The sequence below is a fragment of the Rhagoletis pomonella genome, unplaced genomic scaffold (assembly GCF_013731165.1).
Source record: "Rhagoletis pomonella isolate Grant_MI unplaced genomic scaffold, Rhpom_1.0 Rhpom_scaffold_00003, whole genome shotgun sequence".
Classification (NCBI taxonomy): Eukaryota; Metazoa; Arthropoda; class Insecta; order Diptera; family Tephritidae; genus Rhagoletis; species Rhagoletis pomonella.
This window is the reverse complement of record NW_023458557.1, coordinates 68,020,693-68,036,767: the sequence shown is the minus strand read 5'-3', so window position 1 is coordinate 68,036,767 and position 16,075 is coordinate 68,020,693. Positions and strand designations below refer to the sequence as shown.

The following is a 16,075-nucleotide window of genomic DNA, read 5'->3' as shown; positions in this document are numbered from 1 at the left end:
TTGATTTTTATACCCGAGCGCACTTGTGCACAAGGGTATTATAACTTTGTTCACATAACGGTTGTTTGTAACAGGCAAAACGAATCGAGATAGATATAGACAAATGTATACATAAATGATCAGAATGAAAAGAGAAATCGATTAAGCGGTGACTGTCTGTCCGTCCGTCCGTCCGTCCGTCTGTGCACACGATAACTCGAGTAAAAATTGAGATATCTTAACGAAACTTGGTACGTGAACTTCTTTTGGGCGTGGGACGGATGGTATTGAAAATGGGCGAAATCGGATAATAACCACGCCTACCTCCCATATAACGGTAATTTTAAGAAATACGAAAACTGCGATATTTTAGTAACTACTGAAGATAATTCACTCAAAATTGATACTTACAATGAGTTTCAGACGGAAAACATGAATATTATAAATTTTTGGAAAATGGGCGTAGCCACGCCCACTTATGGTTACATGTGTATATCTTGGTAACCGCTGCACCAATTTCTTCCAAACTTGGCACAGTTGTTGGCCTTAGTACAGCATACTAAATGGCTGAAAATTTTAAAAATCGGACAATAACCACGCCTACCTCCCATATAACGGTAATTTTCAGAAAAACGAAAACTGCGATATTTTAGTAACTACTGAAGATAATTCACTCAAAATTGATATTTGCAATGAGTTTTAGACGAAAAATAAGAATATTACAAAATTTTGGCAAATGGGCGTAGCCACGCCCACTTATGGTTACATGTGTATATCTTGGTAACCGCTACACCAATTTCTTCCAAACTTGGCACAGTTGTTGGTCCTGATACAGCATACCAACTGGCCGAAAATTTCTAAAATCGGACAATAACCACGCCCACATCCCATATAACGGTAATTTCGAGAAATACAAAATCTTCGATAAATCAGTAAATATTGAAGCTAATTTATTCAAAATTGATGATTGCAACAATTCTTTACCAAGAAATACGTTTATGACAAAATTTTGGAAAATGGGCGTAGCACCGCCCACTTGTGATCACATATATGAATCTCGCTAACCGTTCTAGCAATTTGTACCAAGCTCGGTATGGTTATTGTGCTTGCCACATAAAAGCAAACCGTTGAAAATTGTTGAAATCGGACTAAAATTGAGGCCGCTTTTCATATAGCGATAAATTTCAGATATGCTTGAAATTTCAATATTTCGAAATTTAAGGACGCTAATTTACTTAAAATGTATACACCCCGGCTTATCATGTAGCGGTAGCTTTCGGAAAGGTGGAAAACATATATTTAATACTTGCGCCGGGTATTTAATGTTCGGCTCCGCCCGAACTTAGACTTTCTTACTTGTTTTTCGTTCGGAATGTGCCGATATTTGAACCTGCGACTCACGGAATAAAAGCACCGGCCCACAAAAAAAAGTTGCGGGCGCTTTTAACCGTCCGTTTGACGCGTACACAATTTCGAGTAAATTGCGAAAATCGCTCATTTTTTTGCTATTTCTTCGGGTTACATAATTTACTGTACGTGTCAAACGGACCTCACATTCGGATTCATTAGGTCGAAATACATGTCAGTAGGTGGGTCTGGTAAAAAGTACGCGACATTTTTTTTATACCCGAGCGCACTTGTGCACAAGGGTATTATAACTTTGTTCACATAACGGTTGTTTGTAACAGGCAAAACGAAACGAGATAGATATAGACTAATGTATACATAAATGATCAGAATGAAAAGAGAAATCGATTAAGCGGTGACTGTCTGTCCGTCCGCCCGTCTGTGCATACGATAACTCGAGTAAAAATTGAGATATCTTGACGAAACTTTGTACGTGTACTTCTTTCGGGCGTAGGACGGATGGTATTGAAAATGGGCAAAATCGCACAATAACCACGCCTACCTCCCATATAATGGTCATTTTTAGAAACACGAGAACTGCGATATTTTAGTAACTACTGAAGGTTATTTACTCAAAATTGATATTTGCAATAATTTTTAGGCGAAAAATAAGAATATTATAAATTTTTGGAAAATGGGCGTAGCCACGCCCACTTATGGTTACATGTGTATATCTTAGTAACCCCTGTACCAATTTCTTCCAAACTTGGCACAATTGTTAGCCTTCCTACAGCATACTAAATGACCGAAAATGTTTAAAATCGGACAATAACCACGCCCACATCCCATATAACGGTAATTTGGAGAAATACGAAATCTTCGATAAATCAGTAAATATTAAAGCTAATTTATTCAAAATTGATGCTTGAAACAACTCTTTATCAAGAAATACGTTTGTGATACAATTTTGGAAAATGGGCGTGGCTCCGCCCACTTATGATCACATATATGTATCTCGGTAACCGTTCTACCAATTTGTACCAAACTCGGTACGGTTATTGTGCTTGCCACATAAAAGCAAACTGTTGAAAATTATTGAAATCGGACTAAAATTGAGGCCGCTTTTCATATAACGGTAAATTTCAGAAATGGTTGAAACTGCAATATTTCGAAATTTAAGGACGCTAATTTACTCAAATTGATACACCAGCGGTAGCTTTCGGAAGGGTGAAAATCATATATTTAATACTTGCGCCGGGTATTTAATGTTCGGCTCCGCCCGAACTTAGACTTTCTTACTTGTTTGTTTATGGACTTTACCAAAAATTGCCAGATGCCCGAATTTTGTATACTAATTTTACAGTACTATTGTTGCAAACAGTATTTCCAGTATTAAATGTGAGATGGTAGAATTTAAAATTTATCGCAAAAATTCGATAGTTGTTTTAGAAGTGTAGCCCGTGGTGCTGCCACTGTAATTCAAATATTTCCAGTATTCGAATATAAGATAACTCTAACTTTTTCGAAGTAATTTTGTAGAAGTGTCAGTAGTGCTGCCATTGAAAATCGAGGGCTTTTATAAATACACACATGCAAAACATAATTAATTTTTTTCTAGTAATGCAAATAGATGTTTGGTTGCAAAAGTTACCAAAATGAAATAAAAGTTACTAAGTTACCAAACCGCTTAAAAGTTACCAATTTTGGTAGAAAGTTACCAATTGTGGCAACCATGGTCCCAAACTAATCTGGTTTAGATCCGATCATTGGATCACGAAATATTTATGTATACATTTTATTTTTATTATTATGGGAATTGAAGTCAGTTTGGTTTTTTGCTTAAAAATTACTTGTAGGCTCCTAAATATTTCTTGCTATATAAAAAAGTGTTTCATGTGATGTATGTACATAAATGTGATATATGTAGTACATATATTTTTACACATACATACATATGTATGTTTGTACATATGTACATGTGTATATAATGTTGCATAACAAGCCAATTACTTCAATTATTTGTTTTCTTTTGTTTTGCTAATTCCGTTAAATTAACTTATTTTATGAATTAATACATTTATTTATAATTTTTTATGGGGAAATTGGTGGAGCGGTTGCCCACGATGCTACGCCCATTTTCCAAAAGTTTATAATATTATTAAATTTTCATCTAAAAATGATTGTAAATATCAATTTTGAGTGAATAAGCTTCAGTAGTTACTAAAATATCGGAGTTTTCGTATTTCTGAAAACTACCTTTATATGGGAGGTAGGCGTGGTTATTGTCTGATTTTTTCCATTTTCAATACCATCCGTCCTATGCTGAAAAGAAGTACATATACCAATATATATATATATATATATCGTTAAGATATCTCAATTTTTACTCGAGTTATCGTGTGCACAGACGGACAGACGGACGGACAGACAGTCACCGATTAAGATTTCCTTTTTCATGTTGATCACTTTTGTATGCATTTGTCTATATCTATCTCGATTCGTTTTGCCTGTTACAAATAACCGGAATGTGAACAAAGTTATAATACCCTTGTGCACAAGTACGCTCGGGTATAATTAAATGATTAACGCCCAACAGTGGCATCTACATATGTACATATGTATATTAGACTGAACCAAAAAAAGTCGCCGTACACTGCTTAGCCTTCAAGTATTTTTGCAACGTAATTAGAATTTGTTTTTGCCGAATGAACATTTTGCTAACAGTTTTCGTCAGGCTTCGGCATTTGCAGTCGAATCATAACGTATGATATTTACATACATCGTATATTTCCACAAAATCCGTTCCCTGCTTATTACATTAAACGAGCAATTCTTGTGTATATATATATATATATATACGTATATGATATTTACATCGATTTACGATTTAAATATCATACGCTAAGATTAGACTACAAATGCCGAAGCCTGACGAAAACTGTTAACAAAATGTTCGTTCGGCAAAAACAAATTCTAATTACGTTGCAAAAATACTCGAAAACGGCTCTAATGATTTTGGTAAAATTTTGTACACCGATAATGTTTCGGATTTTAAGGATATCTGAAAAGGCATTATCTCCGAGAAGAGTCGTATAAGGTTGCCACCTATTCGAAATAAGTTACAAATTAGTTAAATATCATAATATGGGTATCAAATGGAAGGTATTTTAAAGATCCCTAATTCAAAAATATTTTTAATAGGGTTGACATCTATTTCGAATCGCATATTTATAAAAATTTTTTGTTTAGAAGAAAAGGTAAAATATTACTATTTATGGGTACCAAGAGAACCCTACAAGAACAGTGATAGTCATTTGACTATCACTTTTTAAGAGCAATATGCAAAACGTGATGTAAACATTTGTGTACACGTGATCTTCCGTCTTCCTCTGACTTGTGGCCTTATTTAGTGGTCTCTTTTTAACCAACGCAAAATTTGCAAATGTGTTAGTAAGATAAATGAGAATGTGTTAGTTTCCATCACACAATTCTTGTAGGGAAGGTTCTTAAACAATGCTTTCCCTATAAACAAAATGTTATCTCTTAGAATAATAGTGTAAGGTTGCCAATTATTTTCGATTCTACACTATTTATAACACATCATAACATATAATATATAATATAACGTATTTATAAAACATCGCAATATCGATATTGTTAAAAACTTTGGTCAGAAAATATTTTCCATCAGGGTTGCCACGTTTCTATGTAATAAAAATTTTTATTTTGTTAATTTCAATCAATATTTTTTTATGTATACACAGTACGTATACGCTCAGGCTATCAACCATTAATTCCAGCGTATTTCGGAATAGGGTTGCCACGTAAAGTTTAGAGTAAGGAATTTATTTAATAGATATCGAAATCCTATTTTTTTGGTTTCCAAAATATTTTTTTATAGCTATCCAAATCTTGTAAAGTTTAAAAAGTATATGCACTCCGGGCAAAGCTCGGTCAACCTGGTACTATTATTTAGTATTACAAATGAATTTCAATATACTCTTTAAGCAAATGCTTTAAAAATAAATGATTTTTATGAATTAAAGTAGCAACTTCAAAAGAAATCCCCCAATATGACTTCTGAAGTACGTCCTACAAAAGTCCCTCTGGAAGGCCTTCTATGGGTAGCGAAAGTAGAAGCCCATCATTTGTGTCACCCCATACAAAAAATAAAGGAGAAAGGAATGTAGAGTGGAACGCCTCTTGACTCTTAGGAAGGCTTTTCGGAAGGGCTTTTAACTCCTGACTAACTTAAATATTGCCACTGATGTAACTTATATCTAGCAATCAATATGACAGCTGGACAGCAATAAATTTAATCCTGTGGAGACGGCCAGTTAAACATCAAAGGAGCAATGTGCACATGTCCGACGTCAGCGTTGGAGCTGTATAATTATACAAGCATTCTTAAGCGATATAAATCACTGCTGCTAATGGGCCAAAATGACTCCATCCCATCTATTTTTTAAGAGCGAACCGTCTTAAGAAAACCCGCAGAATTTTGCCTCAAGCTCTTTTCAACTCTCAGGAAACTTCAGCGTTACGGGGAGTATAGATCACAACATGGAGATCTGCAAGGTGGCGGTGCATACCTTATTTTAAAATCTCTCCAGATTATCTCACTTCCCAGTAGATAATTTCGGGAGTTAAAAGCTCTCCCTTTCTTTTTTGTATGGAGTGGCACAAATTGAAGGGCTTCTTCTTTCGCTACCCATAAAATGCGTTCCAAAAGGGCTTTTATAGGACGTACTTTAGAAGGCCTTTTGGAGGAGTTGTTTTAAAGTTGCTTCCTTAATTTATAAAAATCATACATCTTTGAAGTATTTGCTTAAAGTTTAAATCAAATATGAGTTATTGCAACTTAAAATGTTTTTTGAAATTCATTTGTAATGCTAAATAATATAAATTTATGCATTCGCGTAAATTGTAAATGAATAAGCCTTTCTAGAAGGCATGCAAGGAAGCACTTGTTCAGCCATTCTTGGATGGGCATCTTAGAATGGCTTCACTTAAGAAGGCCTACCTAAATTATATTCTGGGTTATTACCACGACGTCCAAAGCATTGGTTAATGAGATGAAAGCTTCATAAAATCAACGACGCATCATAGCGGTTTAGCTAGCTTAAATAATTAAGACAAGAAAAATTAACCTTTTTGGTATTTTTCGTCTTGTCTAATATTTATGACTCACTCTGTATACATACATAAGTACATATGACGTACTAAATGCTCATATTTTGTGTACAATACCGTCTGCTGTCTTATCTGCAAAACTGACTGATTGACTTTGCATATATACTCACCTTCAACTCAGTACGATCAAGTGACATCAGACCCAAATTGAGACCCGAAAATAGTGAAGAGAAGCCCAAACAAACAAGGATGATGACAATTGATAGCCAGATTGGCAGCAAATTTTCATATGTTCGCATTTGGAGATAAATATCTCCGCCTTGATGTACCATTGGTTTAGTATCTGTAGCGGTTCCCTACAAATAAAATATAGGCTTTTTAATGAACTATAAATACATACATATAATCATAAACTGTTTCACAAAAAAGCATGAAAATACAGAGCACAATAGTATGTAAAATAAAAGAACTGGGTGACTTACTATGTCCATTTGCGGATCATTTTTAGCACACAAGTAAAATATTTCGCTGCCATTGGTCATGGCTTTGTCTAGTTTTGGAAGTGACAACCGATAGACTGCAGATTCGTTGGTCGCTGAACCTTCTATAGGTTTGTACAATAATGTTGCCGGTATTTGACATTTTCCACCGAACGTGTTGGATATGGTAGTAAATGTTATAACCGTATCTGGTGTAATACCTTTGCCGAAAATTCGCATTGTGAAATCGGCGTCTTTAAGAACACTTGGCACGCCTCCGTCGTGATAATCGATTTCATTGTTGCTAGACTCTACACGAAATCCAATAACTTTAAGATCATCAATGGTGGTATCACGTGCAATTCGATGTCTGTAAAGAAAATAAAATACATATTTATGATTATTATAATTATAAACGTAAGTATTTGTAACCTACAAGTATTAAAAAAGCAACTATACATTTGATTGGTTTCTATAAAACATTGTGTCAATTGATACTTACACTGAGAGAAAAATCAACCAAAAATTGGTTAATATTACCAAAATTAAACTTGAAAAGGAATCAACGTGATTTTTTGTTAATATTACCAATGCAACAATTGCATTGCAGGCAATTAACAATATCAACAATGATTTAGTAATACCAAGCATAATTTTGTTTACTATAACCAAACTTTCGGTTGCCGATTTATCGTTTGAATACGTTTATGTTCTGCACTTCGCAGATGCTTTTTCATAATTCGGAGAAACAAAGCAAACATTTTTGTTATCATTTTAACATGTTACCTCTGGCAAGCATCTCTACACACTCAGCTACAGCCGCTTTATAAATGTGCCTTCAAATGTTCAACTTGAATCAATTTTCTTCGTCATTCGATTTGGTTCTGCACTTCACAGAGGCTTTTTCTTAATTAAGAAAAACCAAAAACAGATTAAAAATTATGAATCGCGCCGGCGGCATTTGTACTGCTGGAATCCAACAAATAACAGCACGCACCTCTGCTCGTTCAGCCACGGCCATACATACGAATTTATTCTCAAATATTCAACTTGAATCACATCTCTTACAATCGGTTTATTGACCATGAAAAAATCAAACTATAAATTGGTTGAAAAAACCATTGTGCTTATGGCTCGCTTCTTGAATTTACCCTAGGCGACAAATTAAAGTGTACTCCTAGTTCTAATATAATTTCATGAAAAATTGTTTGCATTAATTACACAGGGCAACACCGATTGTGGTGCGGCAAATGTTAAAGCTTTTTCTTTTGATATACTTTTTTGTGCTGATTACTAATCCGTAAGTATAAAATTTCCACCAGGTCCAGATTTTGAGAAAAACGAAAGTGTCAAAAAATCTCGTTTTTGCAATATTTGAGAAGCTCTGCCAAAGAAAGAAATGTGATAGAAACTTCCGCTTAGGCTTAAGGTAAGTGTACACGGTAGAGAAAAAACGCGAGATTTAGACAAAAATCTCGCTAGAGACGTGTAAACACTCAATAGAGCTCTACGAGAAACTCACCCACAAAGCCTATGTGAGAGTTATTTAGCGAGACTTTTTCGCCGTGTACATAGTCCATTAAACTAAAGCTAGAACTCTCCTACTGTCCGTGCAAATACCAACCCTGCTCCTTGACTTAGTCATTTATTGAACAATAAAAAAATATTGGAGAATTATGCTAAATATTTCAAAATTTTATCCTTGAATATCTTTGGAAATTTCTAATATATATGGTTTTATGAGAATCTTTTAGATTTTTTAGTTTTTAAGTACAAAATATAAGAGCATTTTCTAGGGCACAGCTTTTTAAACGGGGCTCCGCGGAACCTAAGGATTCCATAGAAAAGACACCGTGAAATGAATTTTGGTCTGTATAAGCACAACTGTCGGTAGTCGGTTTGAGTTGACCACAAAAAGAAAAGTTCTATAAACAGCATGGCCGACACGCAATTACCCTGTAGGGAAAGCTACTAGTTGTGAACTAGAATTCTACCAGTTTGTGTTTCAGCCTAACTAGTTCACGTTCTATCCTTTTTCAATGTTAGCGACTGGTATGTTTAACATTGCGATGTCCTACGACAGGCCTTCTCAAAGTGGGAGAGGTGGCACCCTGAGGTGCCGCGAGCATATGCCTGGGGTGCCACTAGTGGCTAGAGTATACTTGTGGTGCGTATAAATTCATTAGACTTTCAATACACAACGAAAGCGGTTTGATCAAACTTCAACATGGCGGCCAGAAAATCAAAAAATTTAGATTTTTATTAAAATTACCTTCAGCGGCTCGTCAAACCCCATACACAACACAAATAGCTTGCAGCAAAAGGATATTTCGCTCCAGTACGTATTGTCAACGTAAAATTTAATCAGAAAAATAGCCGAAAACGTACCCTTTTCACAACCACTTTCGGTACTTTTGTAGACCTAATCCGCGTTTCATCCACTTTTCTTCCCGTTTTTGGATTACATTTCGGATTTTTCGCTGGCTGGGCTGTTCTCGTAACAAGCGCAGCAGCTTCGTGCACGTGTATATATTACTTATTCTTTGGAACTTCACAATCACACTATCAAAGAGCGAATCAACACGATTTTAGAGGCAATCTTCTCGTGTTAGTGAGGTACTCATTCGCAATGCAAATCGAAGAAGAACTTTTGATGAGCGAAATACTTAAGGCTTACACCACTAGCGACGAAACTTTTAAAGCTATCGACAAATTTGTACAGAAAAATGGTTTGAAATGGGGCAAGTGTGCGGATATTTGCAGTGGTTGGAAAAACGAAAGGAGCGATTTCTAGGATAAAGTCAGAGGCAGAAAACGTCACGAGAAGGTACTGTATGATCCGTCGGTATTCCCTGGCGACTAGGAAGATGCCGCCACTAGATTTAAAACCCGTATTGGATGACGCTGCGAAGATAGCAGAGGCCTGCGAAATTAAAATACATCTCTGGTTTTTTCTAGCATGTCGAGATTTTTTTTATTGGTACATGTATATTTTAGTATTTCTAGCGATTTGCATGAAAACCCCATAAATAATCAAAGTAATCAAAAAAACGTATGTAACCTCGAAGTTAACGCTAAGAAAATTGATAACAGCCGGTTTCACCAGCAATTTCCATATCGATGGCTGAGTGGAAGATCGACCCATCTCGGCAGCCAGTTCGAAAACGCTCTATCTCAAAAAACTTTTCAAGAACGCCCTATTTCAGAATTTAATTGAAAAACACCCTATCTCAAAATTCGGTTCAAAAACGCCCTATCTCACTTCAAAATGTATTGAAAATATGCTGATATACGGCGTTTTTGAATCGACAGCTGAGATAGGGCGTTTTTGAAACGAATTCTGAAATAGGGCGTTCTCGAAAAGTTTTTTGAGATAGAATGTTTTCGAACTGGCTGCCGAGATAGGTCGATCTTCCACTCAGCCATCGATATGAAATTCAAAAAATTAAAATCATTTATCACTTAAATTGCTTTCGTTAAATTGGCTGTAAAAATTATTATCTTAGCGTCAACGCGCATTACCAGCGTTAACTTGGAAGGTTTAGAAAAAACCATTGTCGAATATTTTCCCCACATTTACTCTGAGGATGGCTTCAGCTGGATAACAAACCCGTTTTCATGTGGCCCGAAAAGTAAACCTACTGAGATGACCAATTAAGCTTTTGAAAACCTTCTGGACATCAGTGAAGACAGCACTTTGATTATTAAATACTACGAAGGGAGCCAAGAGAGGTCTGGATGGAAGTGTATGCAGAAAACACTACTCTTGCCAAGATTACATTAAAAATACTAGTGATTTTTAGGCCCTTATTATGAGTTGCATTCGATTTTCGATCTTCGCTGCTTATCGAAGATCGAACATCGAAAGTGAAATTATGAGCTATGCAACCGTGTCGAAATTTTCGTTGAGTATCGAATTTTCTGTCGAACAGAATTTTTCTTTGAAAAATGTATGATTTTGCATTTGTTTTTTACTTTATGATGGCTAGACACTAATTTTAAACAATTTTTATTAATCTCATGCAGTTCTGACGTCGTGAATATTAAACACAAGCTCGAAAGGCTGGTTTTACTTGTGAAAGAAAATCCCAATACTCAGTTGGCACGATCTCTGAGAACAGAATCGTAAGCTGTTGATAGTTTTAAAATATTTTAAATAAATTTGGCTCACAATCGCCTCTTTAGACACTCGGAAGTTTTTAATAAATCTGTAGACAAATTTCTTAAATATATTTTATGTCAAAATGTATTTGAAAGACTACACTTAAACTCTCCATTTTCCACTCCTGGCCAGTTTACCAAGCTCTCATACTCTGACGAATCGTTGAACCAGAACTCCGTTTTTATAAACTCGCTCTCTTCTTTATTTCATTTTAATTTGCGCAAATTTACATACATTTGTATAAGCACACTATTTAGTTTGCTCGATTTGTAAACAAAACTTTTCAGCGGTGAAAAATATACTATTGTAAACAACCTAAACGAGCGAAATTCACAATGAGCGTCATAGTACCAAATGAAAATTCGTTCGATCAGCACTTTCGACCACAGTCGAATGCAAGTTATAATAGGGGCCTTACTTTTACATTTCTATGTGAGACTGCATTTCCAACAAATGCTTACATAAACAAGTAAGTTTTAAGCAAAAAAAAAGCAAAAAAAGATATTTCAATTCCCATCTAAGAATTTAAGATTATCGTTAATCTATTCTACCAAATTAGACCACCTGTCAGGTAACACCTTTCCTTTAAAAAAGAATTATAGTAATCGGTTAACGTGGTCCAAAGTTACTCGGTAACATACATAGAAAAAAAAAATAAAAAAAATATTCCGATGAATTGATAACCTTATCGTTTTTGTGAAGTTGGTTAAAAAGAAATACAAAAGCAAGCTTTCAGCGGCAAATGATTTCAGGGTAAAATTGTCAAAGCTCCCAATAAACTTAAAGGAAATAATCAAAACAGTTTCAGTCCTCACATTAAAGCTAAAGGAGCATAAAGTTTGCATTGTGTTTTCTTGTTTTCCTAGACATTTGAAGAGTAGAGGTGCCGCGAAATTTTTTTAGCACAACAAGGGTGCCGAGGTGAAAAAAGTTTGGGAACCCCTGTCCTACGAGATGTCAATTGTCAGGCTGTGCATCATCTACTAGTAGCATCATACCAGTTGATGAGATAGTCTGCCAGTTCAACACCCGTGAAAAGCATAAGTATGCCCTTTCGCTCGCGGCGCTCAAACAGTCGCAATGGCCGATAGTGCAAAGCAGTTGCGTGGCATTCTTGAGGTGCCAGGTTCAAGTCCTGCCGAAGGAAAATTTTTATTTTATTTTTTTGGATCTTTATTGTAATTTTTAAATTTAATTAAACAAAAATATATTTTTTTTCTTTTTTTTATGGTACAAGAATTTCTTCCCATATGTATGTTTTTCGGCAATGCAATTCGATTTTCAAATTTGTTATTTATATTTAAATTTAAATGATTATTTTTACTTACATTGATATAACTTTAAAAATCTTAGGCCGAGGCCACGCAATGATCGGCAAAGCGGCGAGCGGCTGAGCGGCATTTTTGTATGGCGCGGCTACTTCAATAGTACTTCATATCCACCTCCAAGCGGCCTCGAGCCTGTGATCTCAGAACCAGAACCAGTAGTCTTCACGTGACGCCACAGGCGACATTTTCAAGAAAAGCAATTAATTGAGTTTTATTTCTGGCTTTGACAAATCAAAGGCAGATGTCGCTGAACGCTTAAGTTCTTCGAAATAATCGAACTGGTAGGCACATACTAGTTAATGAAGTAGTATTTTTTCTAACCGGTTTGGCTTTTTACTGCGTGGTATCTATTTTCTAGTACATATGCATATGTACTCGTCGTTAGTATGATTGCCGTACCGAGTGTCATACCTACATACATAAGAGCATTGAGCGTTGCGCTTGGCAGCTTGTTTTTTTCAAACTTGTATGTGTTGTTGGCCGCTGTAACCAAAGGGTTAGTTCTACCACTCCGAATGTCCTGGGTTCGAGCCCAGGTTTTTTTAACAGCGGTCGCCCCGTCGACAGGTAATGGCAACCTCGAAGTGTATTTCGATGGAGGCGTAAAGACGCACACCTCAAATTGCAGAAGATCGGCGAAACACTTGGGTTTAAGATCAAAATATTATTATTATTATTCGAATATCCGGCTTATAACATTTTTGGAAAGATCATTGAAATTACTAAATTTTTGCAAGGGAAATCAACAACTTTATTTTGGGCGAAATACAAATTTTCATTCTTTAAACCAAAATTTAATTTCTGGATTACCTGTGTGGAAAAGAAAAGCATTGCATGTTTCCCACCTTCAAACAACTTTCTACAAGAAACGCGATGAATTGCTAAATGAAATGTGAAATGTTACAACTGGGCACTTGGTAAATCTCCTGAAATTTTTGTCAGATTATTTTTCGGGCAGTATTAGTAATATCTACTGGGTACAAAATCCATTTCCGAAGCATTCCCAGATCTTCAGAGTACTTCGGCATTAAAACACACATTTGAATCAGTGTCTCTGGACACTAGGTTAGTGCTAGGAGTGAATACCATGAAGATGCTAAAGAGGTTATCTCAACTTTGCTTCCTTCTGTTACAACGTATCGTTGTGAAACAGGGTTTCCGGCTTACACTTATGTATACAAAAAACAAATACAGGTCAAAATTGGATGCTACCGCAGAAATCCGCATACAGCTTTCCGAAATAATAATAATAATAATAGATTGGCGCTTACACATATGTTAGTGTTTCGCCGAGCTTCTCCTCCGATTTGTGGCGTTCGCCTTAATGTTGTCACACAAAGCGGAGGGACCTACAGTTTTACGCCGACTCCGAACGGCGATTGTATTTTTATTAGAGGCTGTTTTTCATGGCAGAACTGCACTCAGAGGTTTGCCATTGCCTGCCGAGGGACGACCACTGTTAAGAGAAAACCTTTTTTCTATATTTTTTTGGCGATAATGCTTCGACCAGGGAATGGAAGCGCGCACTGCTTACCACTACACCACAGCGGCCGACATCAGAAATAATATCGAACTATAAATAAAGCAGTATTTAATAACAGTGAAACAATTTCATTCTTCACATTACAATTTAAAGGATGGGTCTGTTCGACCCACGTTGCTAGTGCCCAACTGACAATACGTTGCTAGAAATTCACACCGCATACTGATACGTGATACTTTAAAAATTCGCGCAACACTGCGGTTGTGATTGCAACTCGAACAAGCCCAATGTATACTATTTCTAGTAGAAGTTTTTATTCATATTCAGCCTTATCATGAATTTTCATTCCGTGTGAAGTCGTTCACATTTCGCTTTTGCAGTTCACCTATCGTATGTTGAATATTCACCAAGAGAAGTAGTTCACTTCGAATCATGTTCACACTAGCGTATAATGTATTCACCTGTGAAATAATTAACACTCGCACATATAAAATCGCAAAACAATTGCTGAATTTTCCGGTGATATTTTTCACCAAATATTCATGATAAGGCAGATTTAAATTGCACTGCCTTTGATTTTTAGTAATTTGATGTGGGTTTTCATAAAATAAAAGGTATTTGGAAGGCGAACTTACAGTTTTTAGTACAAAATAGTAGATAAGCATTTTCTAGTTGTCGTTTTAATTTAATATAACAGATTAACAGCCCAATTCTGTATCGGTGACAAAACTTTTTTAACCGAAGAATGGAAATTTTTTCCTTGGTGATTGCTTCGGACTCTACCTCACGAATGGCTTGCTCGATACTCGCCTTAAGGGCCTGAATCGTTAATGCATTGTTCACATATCATCACATATCAAAAAGTCTAACGGCGTCAAATCGCAGCTCCGAGGTGGCCAATTGACGTGGCCGAGACGGCTGTTAACAAGATTACCGAACTTGTTGCGCATAGAATGTCGCATCATCCTGCTGAACGACCAAGTCCATGGCTTCAATTTCCGGACAAAAAAATTCGTGTGTCATGCCTCTCACCGTTGATTGAAATGGCGTTTACAGCAGCATTTTCAAAGAAAGGAGGTCAATGTTGCCACCGCGGGAAGGAGCTGTCACTGTCAAAATAATATATGATTAAAAAAAAACATCCCGTTAAACTGAGTGAAAATAACGGTTTATTCAATGTTAAAGAAATCGAAATTTAAAAAACGCCTAAAAGTATTGAAAACTGCCGGTGGAAAGCGGCACATAGAAAAGAAGTTCATCAAGATAGGTATGCAAGTTTAATTTATGTATTTAAATATTTCCATATCAAGAAGACGACCTTCCTCTATATACAGATATATAGTACAAAAAAACTGACGCACGAACAGCGCTGTCTATAACTAAATTAGAAAATCTTATTTAGTATATCAGCAGACAAATATTTTTTAAATAATTATTTGGACATCTTCCAATACACATGAATGTATGTATGTATGTTTGGAAGCAATAAAAAACATGCAAATGCATAAGTATATCGAAAATACTCGTATCTGAAGAAATTTAGCAAAAAAAGTATTTTATGTATTGATGAAATTTATATATTTCTGCATAACTTTTCGAAAAATTAGTTACAAGTAAATATTACATATATGTTCCATGTACATATAGCAAAATCATCTATGTACATACATACATATATATGTATGTAGTTAATATTAAGTAGGTACATAAACATTAAAGGGGTAACAATTTTGTAACAAATAAACGCATGTTAACACACTTCGATTTGGTTTTCGCCGGCATCGTTATTGCAACGATATTTTTCCACGTGAATAAGCATAAGTACATCTACGTACTATGTATTTATTCGTAAATTAAAATTTCAGTGCCAATTTTTTCAACAAAATGGAAAATATCTGTGTCTACAACTGTCTGCGTTTATTTTTTAGCCATTTCCGAAAATAGCAAGAATGTAGTACATACATCAGGGCCGGATTAACATGATCAGGGGCCGAAGAAAATGTGGGCGCCCTAAAGCAGTTACCTGTAGATTAAAGGTAATGCATTTCCTTCAATTGCCCATATACTTAATTTGCTATCGCATCTGCATTAGTTTGATAAATCTATGAAAGGTTCTTTTGACCAGACTAGATGTTGTATATGTTTATGGGGTCGCTGAACACGG

At 35.7% G+C, this 16,075-nt stretch overlaps 1 protein-coding gene across 1 annotated transcript in view; it reads right to left on the bottom strand.

Moving 5' to 3' along the window:
• LOC118735400 (metal transporter CNNM4) overlaps positions 1–16,075 on the bottom strand; it is a gene marked incomplete at its 3' end in the record, with an annotated part of 111,337 nt that overhangs the window by 10,388 nt on the left and 84,874 nt on the right. Inside the window, 2 exon segments of the mRNA XM_036465122.1 lie at positions 6,630–6,815; positions 6,942–7,308. Of these exon segments, the coding sequence (XP_036321015.1) occupies positions 6,630–6,815; positions 6,942–7,308 (553 nt within the window).